Source organism: Hyperolius riggenbachi, chromosome 1, assembly GCF_040937935.1.
Source record: "Hyperolius riggenbachi isolate aHypRig1 chromosome 1, aHypRig1.pri, whole genome shotgun sequence".
Lineage (NCBI taxonomy): Eukaryota > Metazoa > Chordata > Amphibia > Anura > Hyperoliidae > Hyperolius > Hyperolius riggenbachi.
The window spans coordinates 500,362,853-500,379,916 of NC_090646.1; the positions used below are offsets into that span (position 1 = coordinate 500,362,853).

Sequence of the window (17,064 nt, forward strand, 5' to 3'; positions counted from 1 at the left end):
CTTAAAAGGAAATAAACATGGCAGCCTCCAGATCACTCTCACCTCGGGTTCACTTTCTTTCTAATCGAATTATAATCTCCAGGACTAAAATATCATCATAGAGCTTAGTAGTAACAGTGCTTAAAGGAGTCATCAGAGGAAAAAGGATAAAATAAGTGGTACTTACCGGGGGCTTCCTCCAGCCCCAAGCTCCCAGCATGTCCCTCACCGCAGCTCTCCCCGCAGCCGTTCGCCGCAGGTCCGTCCCGATCCCCGGCGATGACGTCAGAGAGAACTCCAGGTCGGCCTGTACTGCGCCTGCGTGAGCAGCGCTGTCAATCACCGCCACGTGGGCCGGAGCGGACTGCGCAGGTGCAGTACAGGCCTGCTTGGATGGGGCTGTTGCTGCTTGAATAGCATCATCCAGCTGTTGAAACGGCAAGGGGCAGTCATAAACTGAAGTACAATCTGTGGTGTGGAAACTAGCGTCTAGTCTCTTGACTAGACTAGTACTTTAAAAGACAAAAACAAGCTATACACCTGAGTGCCTGTGCATATCTTGGACATCCTATATGTATCCTATATCCTATATAAAATTATTTAACCCCCACTGAAATTGAGTGTTTTGGCCAGTTTGACATTGATTTTGATCATTTGATCGAAACTTTTGTGGTAGTGTTCTGTGGACTGATGAAACAAAATTAGAACAGTTTGGGCCCATGGATCAACGCTATGTTTGGAGGAGGAAGAACAAGGCCTATGAAGAAAAGAACACCTTGCATACTGTGAAGCATGGCGGGGGGTCAATCATGCTTTGGGGCTGTTTTGCTTCAGCAGGTACAGGGAAGCTTCAGCATGTGCAAGGTACCATGAATTCTCTTCAGTACCAGGAGATATTGGATAAAAATGTGATGCAGTCCATCACAAACCTGAGGCTTAGGAGACGTTGGACCTTTCAACAAGACAATGATCCCAAGCATACCTCCAAGTCCACTAGAGCATGGTTGCAGATTAAAGGCTGGAACATTTTGGAGTGGCCATCGCAGTCACCAGACTTAAATCTGATTGAGAACCTTTGGTGGGACTTAAAGAAAGCAGTTGCAGCGCGCAAGCCTAAAAATGTGACTGAACTGGAGGCTTTTGCCCATGAAGAAAGGGCTAAGATACCCGTAGATCGCTGCAAGACACTTGTGTCAAGCTATGCTTCACGTTTAAAAGCTGTTATAACTGGAAAAGGATGTTGTACTAAGTACTAAGAATGAATGTCACTTGGGGGTTGAATAAAACTGATAATGATGTGAGCACAGAAAAGACATTTGTGGTATTTTATTATAAATGTTATGTTATATTTGTCTGACTTACAAGTGCCTCTTTGATTTAATTGTAAACAAGATAACTGAAATGATCAAAATCAATGTCAAACTGGTCAAAACACTCAATTTCAGTGGGGGTTAAATAATTTTGAACACAACTGTATATATATATATATATATATATATATATATATATATATATATATATATGTACACAAATCATTACTTTAAGTCTAGTAGGAGGCTGACTAATCAGAGACAGTTCTGACCAGGGGAGCTCCTATATATTATAATATGAATCTCTTATGACTAAACATTTATACATAGCACACCATATGTTAATGCCAGCACTAAAGCCTCTCCGATTGGTCAGGTGTTTGGGATGGGCAAGCAGTCTCACACATCTTCACTTCTCACTTAGTAAATAATAACAATAATAATTCCACTATTTGTATAGCGCTTTTTTCCTGTCGGGCTCAAAGCCCTTGTAAGGCAGCCACTAGAGCGCACTCAGTAAGCAGTAGCAGTGTTAGGGAGTCTCACCTAAGAACTTACTGAATAGGTGCTAGGAAGAGCCGAGATTTGAACCCAGGTAAGTAGATAGCTTTGCTAAGATTTTGTGAGGGGCATCACAGAAAGTAAAATGAAGACATTCTGCCACTTGAGTTTACAAAAGAAAAGTATTCTCCATGTGATTATCCTCCCTGGTGCCCATTGGAATCTGGTATATGAATTTGGGAATGGTTGTCCACTAACAGTATCACAGCACTGCATACAGCAGATTTTCCAGGCACTGTGTGAGGAAACGCGGAAAAGCCGCCGTCTCTCGAGGTGAGGCGGCTGTTTCCGCGTCCAGCATGGCGTCACAACGCGGAAAAAACGCTGCATGCCGCATGGGCAGTGCGGCGGAATCCGCATTGGTAACGGCGGAATCCACATCAGAGGCGACCCCCGCATTAGATACATTGCAAAACAGTACTGGTGTGGCTGGGACTGATAGTCCACCAAGATTCAGACTTACACGCGCGCGAGCACAGAGGCAGAGTTTAAATAGCAGTTAGAAGGGTGTCGGCTGACCAGCTGGGTCAGCTGACAAATTCCACTGCTCCCATTGGACCAGCAATTAGGGAGGTCCTGGAAAGGTCCTAGAGTATATATACTGCTGGTTGTTCACTTGCTCCTTGTCTGGCGTTGCGTTCACATATGTGGGAGCACCCAGATCTGTAGTTAGATCCGTTAGTGTGCCGGGACCAGCTGGAGCTGTAATCCTACACTAAGCTAGATTCTGTTGATAGCTAAAGTACTAGTTTGATTGTGATTATCTGTTATGACTTTTGCCTGCCTTGACTATCCTCCTGAACTCTGATCTTGCACCTCGATATTTCTGATACTCTGTTGCCGAACCCCGGCTCGTTCCTTGACTCTGCTTCTGCCTCCTGATTTTGTACCCCGATATTTCTGATACCCCGTTGCTGAACCCTGCCTGTACTTTGACTCTGCCTTTGCCTCCTGATCCTGTACTTTATCTGTCCGTGTGTGTACGACCTGGCTTGTCCGGCCTCGAGAACCGACCTTACCGCTAGAGGCGGTTCCTCGCTCTGTTAGCGATCCTTCCTCCTGAGGGTCACTTTCAGATATCCCTTCCTACTGTCAGTCTGACTCCTCCCGTCTTGGAGAGCTCAGGTCTGCGGAAGGAATCTGTGCAGTACTCCTTACTGCATTGAGGCCTTGTCCTCTTAGTGTTACAGTTACACCAAACACTACACTCTACTCGGGTGATCAGAGGTTAGTTTGTATATCGGATTATCGGTGAGACTGCAGTTCACTTATAATCTGGTATATATCTGTATTTCCGGTGATACTGCAGATCACCGGTAATCAGATACTCTCTGCGCCCACCGATCGTTACAGCACGCCAGACCAAAAAATAAATGGACGCAAACACTGGTCGTCTGGGTATGCTTGCCACTTCGGTGGATAACCTCCATCAAGCACTGGGCCAGCACAAAGCTTTGATTGATGCCCTTTCAGGCTCTGTGCAAACCCTCCAGACGTCAGTTGATTCAGTGCGATCCTCTCCTAGTGATGACATACGTATGCCTGTACCTGATAACTTTTCCGGCCACAAGTCTGACTTCTGGAATTTCAAGAGTAGAGTGTTGTCATACTTCGAGTTAAGACCCCGATCCTCGGGGACTGAGACCCAACGGGTCATTTTCATTAAAACACTGTTAACTGGTGATTCCCAGTCCTGGGCATACAACCTGTCCCCCACTAATTTAGCTCTGACCTCAGTCGAGGAATTTTTTAAGGCTATGGCCGTAATATACGACGACCCTGACCTTGCGGCAACTTCAGAGCGGAAGCTCAAACTTTTGCGGCAAGGCAGAGGGTCGGTCGAGGATTACGCAGCAGAATTTCGTAGGTGGTCTGTTACCGCCAGATTCGACAATTTTGCTCTGATGGATTATTTTCTATCTGGGTTGTCGGAGGAGGTCTCTGATTTGATGCTAACCTTACCCGAGCCCGCAACAGTCGATGAGGCCATATCATCGGCCATCAGAGTCGATCGTCGACTACGCCATCAGAGGCAGACTAGGGGCAGTCACCGGGTCAGGGTGACTTCGTATGTGGCACCTTCTGGTACGCCCGCAGTAACGGCATCTCCACCGGTGTCACCCTCTCCAGCCTCACCACCACCCGAACCCATGCAAATTAGTCGATCAAGATTGACCCAGGTGGAACGTAGGCGGAGAATAACAGAACAACTGTGCCTGTATTGTGCAGAAGCAGGGCACAGGGTGCGAAACTGCCCTAACAAGTCGGGAAACGGGTCTGCCTAGGAGTAGTGGGGGGTGACACCCTAGGCACTTCATTCTCACCCCAAAAAGAGAAGAAGTTACTTCTCCCCTGTACTATTACGTGGGATGATAAGTCTGTGGACACTGAAGCTTTTATTGACTCTGGCTCAGCGGCCAATTTTATGAACCTTGAATTTGCTCGGGAGTTGGGTATTCCTCTCACTCCAGTAAGTCCCCCCATTCAGGTCACGGCAGTAGACGATTCCCCGCTGCAACGGGATCGTCCCCTGTCTCAGACTCCGCAGGTGAGGGTCACGATAGGGGTATTGCATGGGGAACAGCTACAGTTTTTCGTTTTGAACATGTCAACCTCCACTATTATCTTAGGCATGCCTTGGTTACAGGCCCACTCTCCACAAATCGACTGGGCCACGGGTCAGGTAACCAGATGGTCTGATCGTTGTCACCAACAGTGTCTAGGAAAGGTGACATTGGGTCAGACCAAGGTGTACGTGGAGGGTGTTCCCGAGGTGTATTCCGATTTTTCTGATGTCTTTTGTCCCAAGTCTGCTGATCAATTACCTCCTCATCGCCCGTTCGATTGCCCCATTGATCTCCGTGCTGGTTGTATGCCCCCTAGGGGTCACCTGTATAACTTGTCCGGTCCCGAGAAGTTGGCCATGCAGGAGTACATTCGTGACAACCTGGCCAAGGGGTTTATTCGGCCCTCTCGGTCACCTGCTGGGGCCGGTTTCTTTTTCGTTAAGAAAAAAGACGGGGGTCTTCGACCTTGTATCGACTACCGAGGTCTCAATAAAATCACGGTGAAGAATCGCTATCCGTTACCATTGATAGACGACTTATTCACGCAGGTCACTACTGCAAAGATCTTTTCTAAGTTAGATCTGAGGGGGGCATACAACCTAATCCGCATTAGAAGGGGCGATGAATGGAAGACGGCCTTTAACACACCCGACGGGCATTACGAATACTTAGTGATGCCCTTCGGGTTGTGCAATGCGCCCGCCGTCTTCCAGGAACTAATCAATGAGGTATTTCGGGAGGTATTGGGTAAATTCGTACTGGTATACCTCGATGATATATTAATTTATTCCAATAACCTCCCCGAACACAGGGTCCATGTGAAATTTGTCCTAAACAAATTAAGACAGAATAGACTCTACGCCAAGTTAGAAAAGTGTATTTTTGAGGTGACATCCGTCACGTTCCTGGGGTATGTGATTTCTACCTCAGGCCTGTCAATGGACCCTGCTAAAGTCACAGCTGTCCTAGAATGGCCGCAACCTGTGGGCCTGAAAGCCCTCCAGAGATTCCTGGGTTTTGCAAATTATTATAGGAGGTTTATAAAAGGGTACTCCACGATCATTGCACCCCTTACCAGTCTCACAAAAAAGGGGGCAGATACTACCCACTGGTCTCCGGAGGCTCAGAATGCATTTTCTAGTCTGAAAAAATTGTTTTGTTCCGCACCAATCCTGAGACATGTCGACACCGCTTATCCGTTCATTGTTGAGGTCGATGCCTCGGAGGTCGGGGTAGGGGCTGTGCTGTCTCAGCGATCAGGGTTACAGGGAAGACTACCCCCCTGTGCGTACTTTTCCCGTAGGTTCTCTCCGGCGGAGAGAAACTACGATATAGGCAACAGAGAGCTCCTGGCCATTAAATTGGCATTTGAGGAGTGGCGCCACTGGTTGGAGGGGGCAGAGCACACGATCACTGTTTACACCGACCACAAGAACTTGGAGTACATCGAGGGGGCTAAGAGGCTTAGTCCCCGTCAGGCCCGGTGGTCCTTGTTTTTTACGAGATTCAGGTTTATAATCACATACACTCCAGGTAGCAAAAACATCAAGGCAGATGCCCTCTCCAGGTGTTTCGAACCTGAGACAGCACAGCCTTCCACTCCTGAATCCATCATTCCGCAGAAACTGGTGGTAGCCGCCACGGAGTCTTGGGAAGAGTGGACAGAGATCTTGGGTCCCTTTCAGCAGGAGGTTCCTGAAGGGAAACCCGAAGGGGTCTTGTTCATACCACTACCATTCCGGTTACAGGTTCTGCAACTCTTTCACGCCCATAAGAATGCTGGTCATCCTGGAGCTGCCAGAACGCAGGATCTGATTGCCAGGTGTGCTTGGTGGCCTTCCTTGGCAACAGATTGCAAGGAGTATGTTAGGGAGTGTGCGGTGTGCGCCCAGAGTAAGCCCTCCCGGCTGGCACCTGTAGGAAGGTTGCAGCCTTTGCCCACCCCGAGTGAGCCATGGACCCACTTGTCCATGGATTTTGTGGGGGAATTGCCCAGGTCTGAAGGCATGTCGGTCATTTGGGTGGTAGTCGATCGGTTTAGCAAAATGGCCCATTTTGTGCCCCTGAAAGGACTCCCCTCGGCTCAAGAACTGGCTGAATTGTTTATCATTCACATCTTCCGGCTGCATGGCATTCCGGAAGACATCGTGTCTGATAGGGGAGTCCAGTTTGTGTCTGGATTCTGGAGGGCATTTTGCCACCAAATGGGCATGAAATTGTCTTTCTCGTCAGGCTACCACCCACAGACCAATGGGCAGACAGAACGCATTAACCAATCCCTGGAGCAATTTCTGAGATGCTACGTTGCTGAGGCGCAGAGTGACTGGGTGAAATTTTTGCCCTTCGCGGAATTCGCTCAAAATAATTTAAAGAATTCCTCGTCTGGGTTTTCCCCATTTCAGATTGTAACAGGGAGGTCACCCAAATTTTCCCCTTTTCCAGTTGTCTCGTCTCCATTTCCAGCACTGGAAGATTGGCAGAGATCACTCAGGGACAATTGGGGAATTGTTAAGGGGAATTTACAGAAGGCGTTCCAGAGTCAGAAGGGTCAAGCAGATAAGAGACGGTCCGTGGAATGGAAGTTTCGGCCAGGGGATCTAGTCTGGGTGTCCACGCGTCACTTGACCCTGAAGCAGCCATCTGCCAAACTGGGTCCCAGGTTTGTGGGCCCATTTTCCGTGACCAAGAAGATTAATAATGTTACTTATTCCATTGACCTTCCCACCAGCATGCGGGGGGTGAGGTCCTTCCACGTGTCCCTTCTTAAACCAGCAGTCCAGGTGGGTCCTACTCCTCCTCCTCCCGTGTTGGTGGATGCCCAACCCGAGTACGAAGTGGAGAAGATCATAGATTCACGTACTGTACAGAACTCGGTACAGTACCTCGTACATTGGAAGGGGTACGGGATCGAGGAGAGGCAATGGGTACCTAGGAACCGCATGCATGCGGACGAGTTAGTGAAGGAATTTCATGCTGTACATCCCGAGAAGCCTGGTGAGAGTTGTCCGGAGTCCACTCCTCGGGAGGGGGGTACTGTGAGGAAACGCGGAAAAGCCGCCGTCTCTCGAGGTGAGGCGGCTGTTTCCGCGTCCAGCATGGCGTCACAACGCGGAAAAAACGCTGCATGCCTCATGGGCAGTGCGGCGGAATCCGCATTGGTAACGGCGGAATCCACATCAGAGGCGACCCCCGCATTAGATACATTGCAAAACAGTACTGGTGTGGCTGGGACTGATAGTCCACCAAGATTCAGACTTACACGCGCTCGAGCACAGAGGCAGAGTTTAAATAGCAGTTAGAAGGGTGTCGGCTGACCAGCTGGGTCAGCTGACAAATTCCACTGCTCCCATTGGACCAGCAATTAGGGAGGTCCTGGAAATGTCCTAGAGTATATATACTGCTGGTTGTTCACTTGCTCCTTGTCTGGCGTTGCGTTCACATATGTGGGAGCACCCAGATCTGTAGTTAGATCCGTTAGTGTGCCGGGACCAGCTGGAGCTGTAATCCTACACTAAGCTAGATTCTGTTGATAGCTAAAGTACTAGTTTGATTGTGATTATCTGTTATGACTTTTGCCTGCCTTGACTATCCTCCTGAACTCTGATCTTGCACCTCGATATTTCTGATACTCTGTTGCCGAACCCCGGCTCGTTCCTTGACTCTGCTTCTGCCTCCTGATTTTGTACCCCGATATTTCTGATACCCCGTTGCTGAACCCTGCCTGTACTTTGACTCTGCCTTTGCCTCCTGATCCTGTACTTTATCTGTCCGTGTGTGTACGACCTGGCTTGTCCGGCCTCGAGAACCGACCTTACCGTTAGAGGCGGTTCCTCGCTCTGTTAGCGATCCTTCCTCCTGAGGGTCACTTTCAGATATCCCTTCCTACTGTCAGTCTGACTCCTCCCGTCTTGGAGAGCTCAGGTCTGCGGAAGGAATCTGTGCAGTACTCCTTACTGCATTGAGGCCTTGTCCTCTTAGTGTTACAGTTACACCAAACACTACACTCTACTCGGGTGATCAGAGGTTAGTTTGTATATCGGATTATCGGTGAGACTGCAGTTCACTTATAATCTGGTATATATCTGTATTTCCGGTGATACTGCAGATCACCGGTAATCAGATACTCTCTGCGCCCACCGATCGTTACACTCTGATTTGAATGTCTTCTCCCAATGTATTTACATTCATTTACGTGAACAGAAAGAAAGCTACAGGAACCTCACCCAGTATATTACATTTGTTTCTGTCTTTCATAAAACTGAATAGTACTGCTTTTGAAACTCTCCATAACGTGGATTGCTCACCTGCTCAACCACTGCCGCCAGCTCAGTCAGTTCAGAGGTCTCCTCGTTGTAAGAAGCGCCATTTGATGCAGTGACCATAATATCTTTGTCCCCCTTTGACTCTGGTTCAGATATTTCCATCTCCAGTTCACCTCCATGCTCAATGCTCTTTAAAGCCTTTATGAAATACAGAGAGATAAAATGTTGGATATGGCTGGGAGAATTTTCTATAAATGTACCCACTTTATTCTTGCATTTTACCTCGATGAATGGTTTAGCAAACTTTGTAGCTATTGTTTCTGCTGGAGGCGGATCTTGTGAGAGCATAACAAATTCTTCTGCTTTCACTCCAAATCCTGAGTCTTCAAGAGGAGAGTAAAGCTCAAATAACTCGTGTATAGTTTGCTGCAAAAGGACAATGTGTTTGTGATCAATGGTATACGGAGCAATTAGGCACATCAATGCAAATGTTGTTTTCATCATATGTAGTCTTCCACCATCATGCAACACTCTTTAAATCACAATAAGCCCCCATGCTGAGCCCCAATTTTCACCTGATTTCCTACTAGACATCCAGTCATGCCTCTACTATATCATATCCAAGGTATCAAAGTAGAATTTGAAGCCTGGGGCAATAAAGGTATCACTAGCCAGGTCTCAGTGGGATCAAAGCAATTACATAGAATGACACTAATAATACTAATAAACATCATGGGAAGGCTTGCGTCTGGCCCAGTTGGCCTGACTTCGGAGGGGGACAGCGACTGAACAGAGCAGCACAGAATAACGGCAAGGGACTTCAGGGAGTTGGAAGAAGCCCCAGGTAATTTAAACTGCCCAGATTTTTTTTTTTTTACTTTTGGTACCCTTTAAATGGCATCATCATTAAAATGAGGAAAAATGCATTACGTTAAATTTCAGTTTCCATATGGCAGTTGCATAGCGTATCAAAAATTACCTGTGTTAGAAAAGCCATTGAGAAGTCATTCCCCTGAGCAGCAACTTCTCTAATAAGATCCTTGGTACCATTTTTCAGCAGCTTCTCTTCAACGGAGTTTGCGCTTACAAGTCTACAATCACAAATAGTAATATATACTTGAATGACAGCACCACTTTCTGTTTTGTATGTCTACGGACACTTAAACAATGCTGTAAAACAAAGATCATACCTATAAATATGGATATCTTTATTTCTACCGATGCGGTCACACCAAGCCTGAGCTCGAGAATCCATTATTGGGTTTAAATCACTATCGTAAAAGATTGCTGTGTCAGCTTCTACATAAGGAACACCGAGTGAGCGGCTTTGCGTTGACATTAGAATGCAGAAAATTCGAGGACATTGGTTAAAGCGTCTCATCAAATCCTAAGTGCAGAGAGTAAAAGGGATTTTACTTGTGGTTGATAAATTGGAATAATAAAATTCAGTTTTATGCATTACGGAGTATTGCTGGAAGCTGATTTTGCAATATGTCATATCCTAAAGGTGAAGCAGCAAGCCAGGATGTGTCATAGACATTCTTGTACAAAGTGAAGGCATCCATATTCATTAAGAAATTGATAGATAGATATACTGGACACAGACATTTTGTAATTGAATGATATTACAATGACCTTAATGTTTCAATCAAAACCCAGTTAAATTATCTTGACTTCTGACAAGTTTCCACACTCCTCAGAACTCTCTTCTACATCTTGTCTGCCATTCTCCAAGCCTTGAACCCTCGAAGAGCACCCTTAAAAAGCACCTTATTCTTGCATTCAGGACTTACAGGTTTCACACCTCCTCTGGAACTCTCTTCCCCATCCTGTCTGCCATGCTCCATGCCTTGAAACGCACCCTTAAAGAGACACTGAAGTGAATTAATTTTGCTCTTTTTACCTTATAATTTGCTTCAGTGCTCTCAGCACAAGTAAACCGCCGCATCTCCGCCGCAAAATGAGGGCCGCATGGCCCCCAAATCCCCAGGGGGCACTCTGGCCGGCATTTCCGCAAAGAGGCAGAGCTTTCAGCTTTAGCTCTGCCTCTCCTGATGTCAATCGCGGCGGATCACCGCCTCTCCTCGCCCCTCTCACTCTTCCTTCACAGAGAGGGGCGGGGAGAGGCGGCGATCCGCACAGCGATTGATGACAGGAGAGGCAGAGCTATAGCAGAAAGCTCTGCCTCTCAGCACAGCAAAATCCACAGCCAAGTTGGTCGTGGATGTTTGCACAGGGATTTGGGAGATCTGCAGCCCTCGTTTTGTGGCGGGGATGCGGCGGTTTACTTGTGCTGAGACTACTGAAGCAAATAATAAGGTAAAAAGGGCAAAATTTATTAGCTTCAGTGTCTCTTTAAAAAGCACCTCCACCTCTTCAAGCAAGCTTATAATCTGTCATAGTCCCTCTTCAGAGACATAGCCATACTGGTGGTTCTCCATTGCTTAAATCATTTACACTATAAATGTCTTTATCTCCACTTCCTCCCATCACCCTGATTCTAAAATAGTCCCCCACTCCCTCATACACCCCCCCCCCCCCCATACTTACTGATACCCAAAAAAGTTCTATCTTAGTTTTGACATTACATTGGGGATTTCATCCAGGTACTGGAGGCAAGCTGCAGTGTCACTGCAGTAGCCCAGTCTTCCCTTCTGACTTCTGGGAAGAGCACTGCCATTCAACCTTATGTAGCTCAGATTAGGAGTGTGTGTGTGTGTGTGGGGGGGGGGGGGGGTATATAGAAGGAATGTGGTGAATTGTGGGAGGTGGAGGAGTTGTGACACTGTCTACTGGAACCTACTGGAATGTGCCTTCCAGTATCCTGGCTCTCTGACTGTAGGATGCTGGGGTGATGTAATCCCAAAGTTGACAGTACTTATGATTCAGTATATTTTTTTGTTATCAATTTAAAACAAAATAGTATATCGAGTTAGATAGCACATAAGTACATTGCATCTAAAGTACATGAGTGGCAAGGCGACTGGGCAGTTAGTGCTCTCACCTTGCAGCAGTAGAATCCCAGTGTTTCAGCTTAGAGTTTGTATGTTGTTCTTGTGTTTGTGTGCGTTTATTCCGTATGCTTCAGTACCTCACACAATTCAAACCCCCCCCCCCCCCCACAAAAAAGTAAATCCCCCTAGAATATGGTAGGGGAATTTTGCACACATTACATGGAACTTGTACAATATGCTCTGTAAACTGTGTGTAATAATAAATTACAAATGCCCAATGTTTTAAGTGCATAAAAGTAAGCACCACCCAAGCCACCAAACTCAAATGTCCAATGCTAAATGTAATTATTCAAAAAAAGGCTACATAAGGCATAGACAAAGCAACAGTTCCAGCATATAGGCCCATATAGGCCAACAGACAGTTAATCTGGACAGCAGCCAATAGTTTTGAATACTGCTTGTTAGCTTAATTTATGTTCAATATCAAGAATTAAAAATAAAGTGAATAGGTTGGCTACATACATGGCATTGTTCATATGTTGCAAATTCATCAATTCTAACTGTATATAGAAGGAATGTGGTGAATTGTGGGAGGTGGAGGAGTTGTGACACTGTCTACTGGAACCTACTGGAATGTGCCTTCCAGTATCCTGGCTCTCTGACTGTAGGATGCTGGGGTGATGTAATCCCAAAGTTGACAGTACTTATGATTCAGTATATTTTTTTGTTATCAATTTAAAACAAAATAGTATATCGAGTTAGATAGCACATAAGTACATTGCATCTAAAGTACATGAGTGGCAAGGCGACTGGGCAGTTAGTGCTCTCACCTTGCAGCAGTAGAATCCCAGTGTTTCAGCTTAGAGTTTGTATGTTGTTCTTGTGTTTGTGTGCGTTTATTCCGTATGCTTCAGTACCTCACACAATTCAAAACCCCCCCCCCCCCCCCCACAAAAAAGTAAATCCCCCTAGAATATGGTAGGGGAATTTTGCACACATTACATGGAACTTGTACAATATGCTCTGTAAACTGTGTGTAATAATAAATTACAAATGCCCAATGTTTTAAGTGCATAAAAGTAAGCACCACCCAAGCCACCAAACTCAAATGTCCAATGCTAAATGTAATTATTCAAAAAAAGGCTACATAAGGCATAGACAAAGCAACAGTTCCAGCATATAGGCCCATATAGGCCAACAGACAGTTAATCTGGACAGCAGCCAATAGTTTTGAATACTGCTTGTTAGCTTAATTTATGTTCAATATCAAGAATTAAAAATAAAGTGAATAGGTTGGCTACATACATGGCATTGTTCATATGTTGCAAATTCATCAATTCTAAGGAAGGTAAATGAATGGAAGTCCAGAAAGCTCTCCAGTATATCCAGCATGAGCAGCATTTGGGAAAAAATCAGAACGCGCCGTCCCTCAGACCTCAATTTCCGCAAAAGGATGGACAGAGCCTCCAGTTTACCTGGAAAGAACCAACAATGACATTTTCTGTGATTATTTCTGATTAGGATTACATTTTATGTTGTTGGTTTCTTTTACAACCATTCCTTAATGTAGATTCATTACCGCCAGGGCCAATCATAATCCCAAAAGGTTAATACACTGCAGCAACAATGGAGTATTATACAAAGAAGAGGAAAAATTCTATGCAAGTGGTGACGGAAAGAATGACCAGTCTTGTGAAATCACTCACTGTGCATGAAAGAAGACTTTCATAAAGGTGGACTTCCCGTATCATAACATTACAAATCCATTACAGTAAAAGCATTGCTTAATGGTGACATTATTAAAGAGAAACTTTAACCCAGGATTGAACTTCATTCCAATCAGTAGCTGATACCCCCTTTCCCATGAGAAATCTTTACCTTTTGTCCAATAGATCATCAGGGGTGTCTATATGGCTGATATTGTGGTGAAACCCCTCTCACAGTGTGATGTAATGACCATGGTCCTGACAGTTTGCTGTCTGTGAACCTCGTTGCATTGTGGGGAAAAAACATCTTTTTCCAACTGCCAAGCAAGTAATATCTCTCTCTGTGCATAGAACTCTAATGCTGGGCATACAAGAGTCGATCCGGTGGCTTGATTAGCCGCCGGATCGACTCCCGCTGCGTCCCCAATCGTCCCCGCTCGTTCCACGCGTGCGCCAGGTTCGATTCCCGCGGGGATCGAGCGCGGAATCGATCCCCGCGGTGATCGGACACGTTGGATATTATCAATCGAGCCATCAGGCTCGATAGATAAGTTTCCCTCGACGCCGTGTATGCCCAGCATAAGGGCCTGTTTCCACTACACGCAGATTGGATGCAGAAAAACAGACTCCAATGAATGCCTATGGGCCTGTTTCCACTAAACGCAATTTTTCTGAGGCAGATTTTCACATAGGCATTCATTGGAGTCAGTTTTTCCGCATCCATTCTGCATCCAATCTGCGTGTAATGGAAATAGGCCCTTCGTAACGAGCATTCTGTACATACAGATCACCTGCCAGGACTAAAGATGTCATCACCAGCGATAATGTTAGGTAAAGTTAGATAAAATCAGAGTGAGGGCAGATTTTCCAATGGGTAAACACTGGCTAAAGAAATCGAGAAATGTATACTGTAAAAAAATAAGCAATTTCATTCATTATTTCATTTTCACTACAGTACCTACTTAAAGTACAATAGTCAGTAGAAACAGTAGTGATGTACCTGAATCACACTGAATAAGTCTCGGGTCCGGAGATTGCACACAATGAGGAATGGTTTTCTCACGCAGGTCCTGAGTATAAAGTGCAGCTTGCTCTTTCAGAGAGTGTTTCAGGTTGTCCATGCTGTGAGTATACTGTGGGGGAGGATGCAGCACTTTCATTTGTGGAGATGGAGCAACAGCAGGCGGGACCACGGATAAGGTGCTAAAAAAAGTGGATAATGAATTATATACTAAAATAAACAATACTGCTAACTTAGGTTACAGTGAAACACAACAGAAAAAGTTAAAAGCTAAGTTAGGGTCTGGTAAATATTCGCAATGTTTACCTTTTTGCTATGGGTTCCAGCATCTCTTTCTGTTGCTTGTAGGATGATAAAAGGTGCCTCAGTGGGTCTGTGAAATCTCTGCCACAGCAAGAGATCAGAGAGTTTACCGAACCCACCCACCTCCACTGCGACTGCTCCACCAGAGGCTGAACGCCAGAAGAGCGCACAGAACAAAGACATAGCAGATCAGCGCCATACACTGGTGCCTGCCCACAGCGCCGTTCATTACAGGAGAAGAGACGCTCCAGGCGCTCTTTTACCATCCTCTGCTTCTCTTCCACTAAATCCTGTAAAAAAAAGAAAGCATTTTAGAAAACTTTAAAACCCAAATTACGTTTTTTTGCACATCGCACAATAAAAAGTCATTATTCCACATATACTGTAGTTGCTGAAGAAATTCAATTCTCTGTGTTCTATGTTTGTTTAGGAAGATCAATGTGTCTAATTAGTTCTTATTTGCAAATGTGAATGGACTGCAGGAGAGCTTTGCCAAGGCAGCTCTCCATATAGTAAGCACTGAAAGGGTTAAGCCTCAGTGTTTTTTTAGGATTCCAACGAATTGCTATGAGGATTTTTTTTTTACATAAAGGTTATCATATTGTGGCTAATATTTTAGAGCAGAGAGGAGATTCTCAGTTAAGGTCCACTTTAAGCAGGACAGCCAGGTTAAAGCGGACCTAAACTCAGAAGTCCTCTCTGCTCTAAAAGATACACAACAGCATAATAACCTTTAAACAAAAAAAACATTCATTGTTACAGCTGATACAAATCCTGCAATAAATCTGCACTGTTTCTACTTCCTGATACATGGAAGCAGACATATTGTCAACATCCAGTGCTTTCAAATGGGCTTATCTGCCATAGGCAGTCATGTGACCCAGGGAAGAGATCAGATTACATCTTGTGATTATACAGAAATGAAGGGGAATTGGGGCGCATGCGCGGCGCACCAGGAGACGGAAGCAAGCCGATGTAGCTCCGAGCTCCACTGCTCTTTCACCGCAACTTTTGGGGATTTCTAAGCAGCGATTTTGGCCCTGACATCAAGCAACCCCTAAAGGACACACTGGTGCATGCCTGGGAAGCGGAATCCAGGACCGGCGAAGCGGCAAACCTCCGTTTCTGACTACCTGTTGAGACCGCGTGCAACCTCCACCATGTCACAAGATGGCCGCGGCTCCCCCGCTCTATCACAGGACTCAGAAGCCGGGCAGGACTGGACACAGGCAAAGCCTGAAAGAGGTAAGAATCTCACCAAACGAGATCTGGAAGAAAGCTTAGAAGCAATGTATAACAAGTTGGCTGGGAAATTTCAATCCGAACTCAGACGAGTGGAGGCCTCACTAACTCAAGAAATAGCCTCCTTAGGCAGCAGAACAGACAGGTTAGAAACTAAATACGACGATTTACTAAAAGCTCACAAAGAACTGCGTTCTGAGCACGATTCCTTATGTGATACAGTTCAAGCTGTTCAAACACAAACTGAGGACCTAGACAATCGGAATAGACGAAACAATCTGCGGATAAGAGGTTTGCCCGAATCTTACACTGACCTGTCTGATCATGTTACCAAGATATTCCACCAAATTTTGCCCGAGGCTGCCATTGAGGCCTTCCTCTGTGATAGAATACATAGAGCCCTTAGAGCTCCTCCTGCTCCTGATCAGCCACCCCGGGATGTTATATTATGCCTTAAAGACTTCCTCATCAAGGAACAAATATTGAAAAGTTCACGTATCATCTCTGAATTGAAATATGAGGAACATGTAATCCAATTATTTCAAGATATTTCCCCCGTTACGTTGGAGAGACGTCGGAAGATGAAATACATTACTGCTGAACTGATCAAAGCTCAAATCCGCTATCGTTGGGGTTTTCCCTTCAAACTAATAGTGCTGCATAATGGGGTTACCCACCTGGCCACAACACCACGAGAGGGGGAAAAAATTCTGATTAAACTTGGACTGCGTAAAGCAACCTCTACACCTCAACAATCCCAGAGGCGTTCACTTTCACCAATCTGGTCGCAAAAAGGATCTCGATCTTCACGAGCTGACTCCCTTTCGCAATCTCCGGAACATTCCTGAACTTCGGAAAGAATAAGGGATCAATACCTGCAAGTTTTATAACCTTCTGCCGCTGTTTTAATGCTGTATTGAGCAATTTCCTTACTGTTAGCTATATATATCACCCTTCCCTTGCATCCTGAGTGTTTTCAAAGCTTAAATATGTTGCGGCTGTTTCCGAGCTGGGCTAAGTGCACTGTACTCCCCCCCCAGCCTCTAGACGTATCTTGGGGCTGCGGTATTCAGACATCTGGCTTTCCGATATCGGTCGGACATCTGTCTGAAAGTCTATTGTACTGAATTTACCCGTTATAATGGTTTCATTATGTTTA

The 17,064-nt window shown here is 45.6% G+C and overlaps 1 protein-coding gene across 6 annotated transcripts in view; it reads right to left on the reverse strand.

The window, feature by feature from the left end:
* The window catches only part of EP400 (E1A binding protein p400), a 158,675-nt gene that overhangs the window by 56,875 nt on the left and 84,736 nt on the right, over positions 1–17,064 (reverse strand). For all 6 annotated transcript variants that reach the window (XM_068243443.1, XM_068243444.1, XM_068243442.1 and 3 more), the window contains exons 26-32: positions 14,667–14,953; positions 14,340–14,542; positions 12,939–13,108; positions 9,870–10,066; positions 9,659–9,770; positions 8,962–9,105; positions 8,722–8,877 (exon numbers count right to left, since the gene is read on the reverse strand). In XM_068243443.1, the coding sequence (XP_068099544.1) occupies positions 8,722–8,877; positions 8,962–9,105; positions 9,659–9,770; positions 9,870–10,066; positions 12,939–13,108; positions 14,340–14,542; positions 14,667–14,953 (1,269 nt within the window). The remainder of the gene's footprint in view (positions 1–8,721; positions 8,878–8,961; positions 9,106–9,658; positions 9,771–9,869; positions 10,067–12,938; positions 13,109–14,339; positions 14,543–14,666; positions 14,954–17,064) is intronic.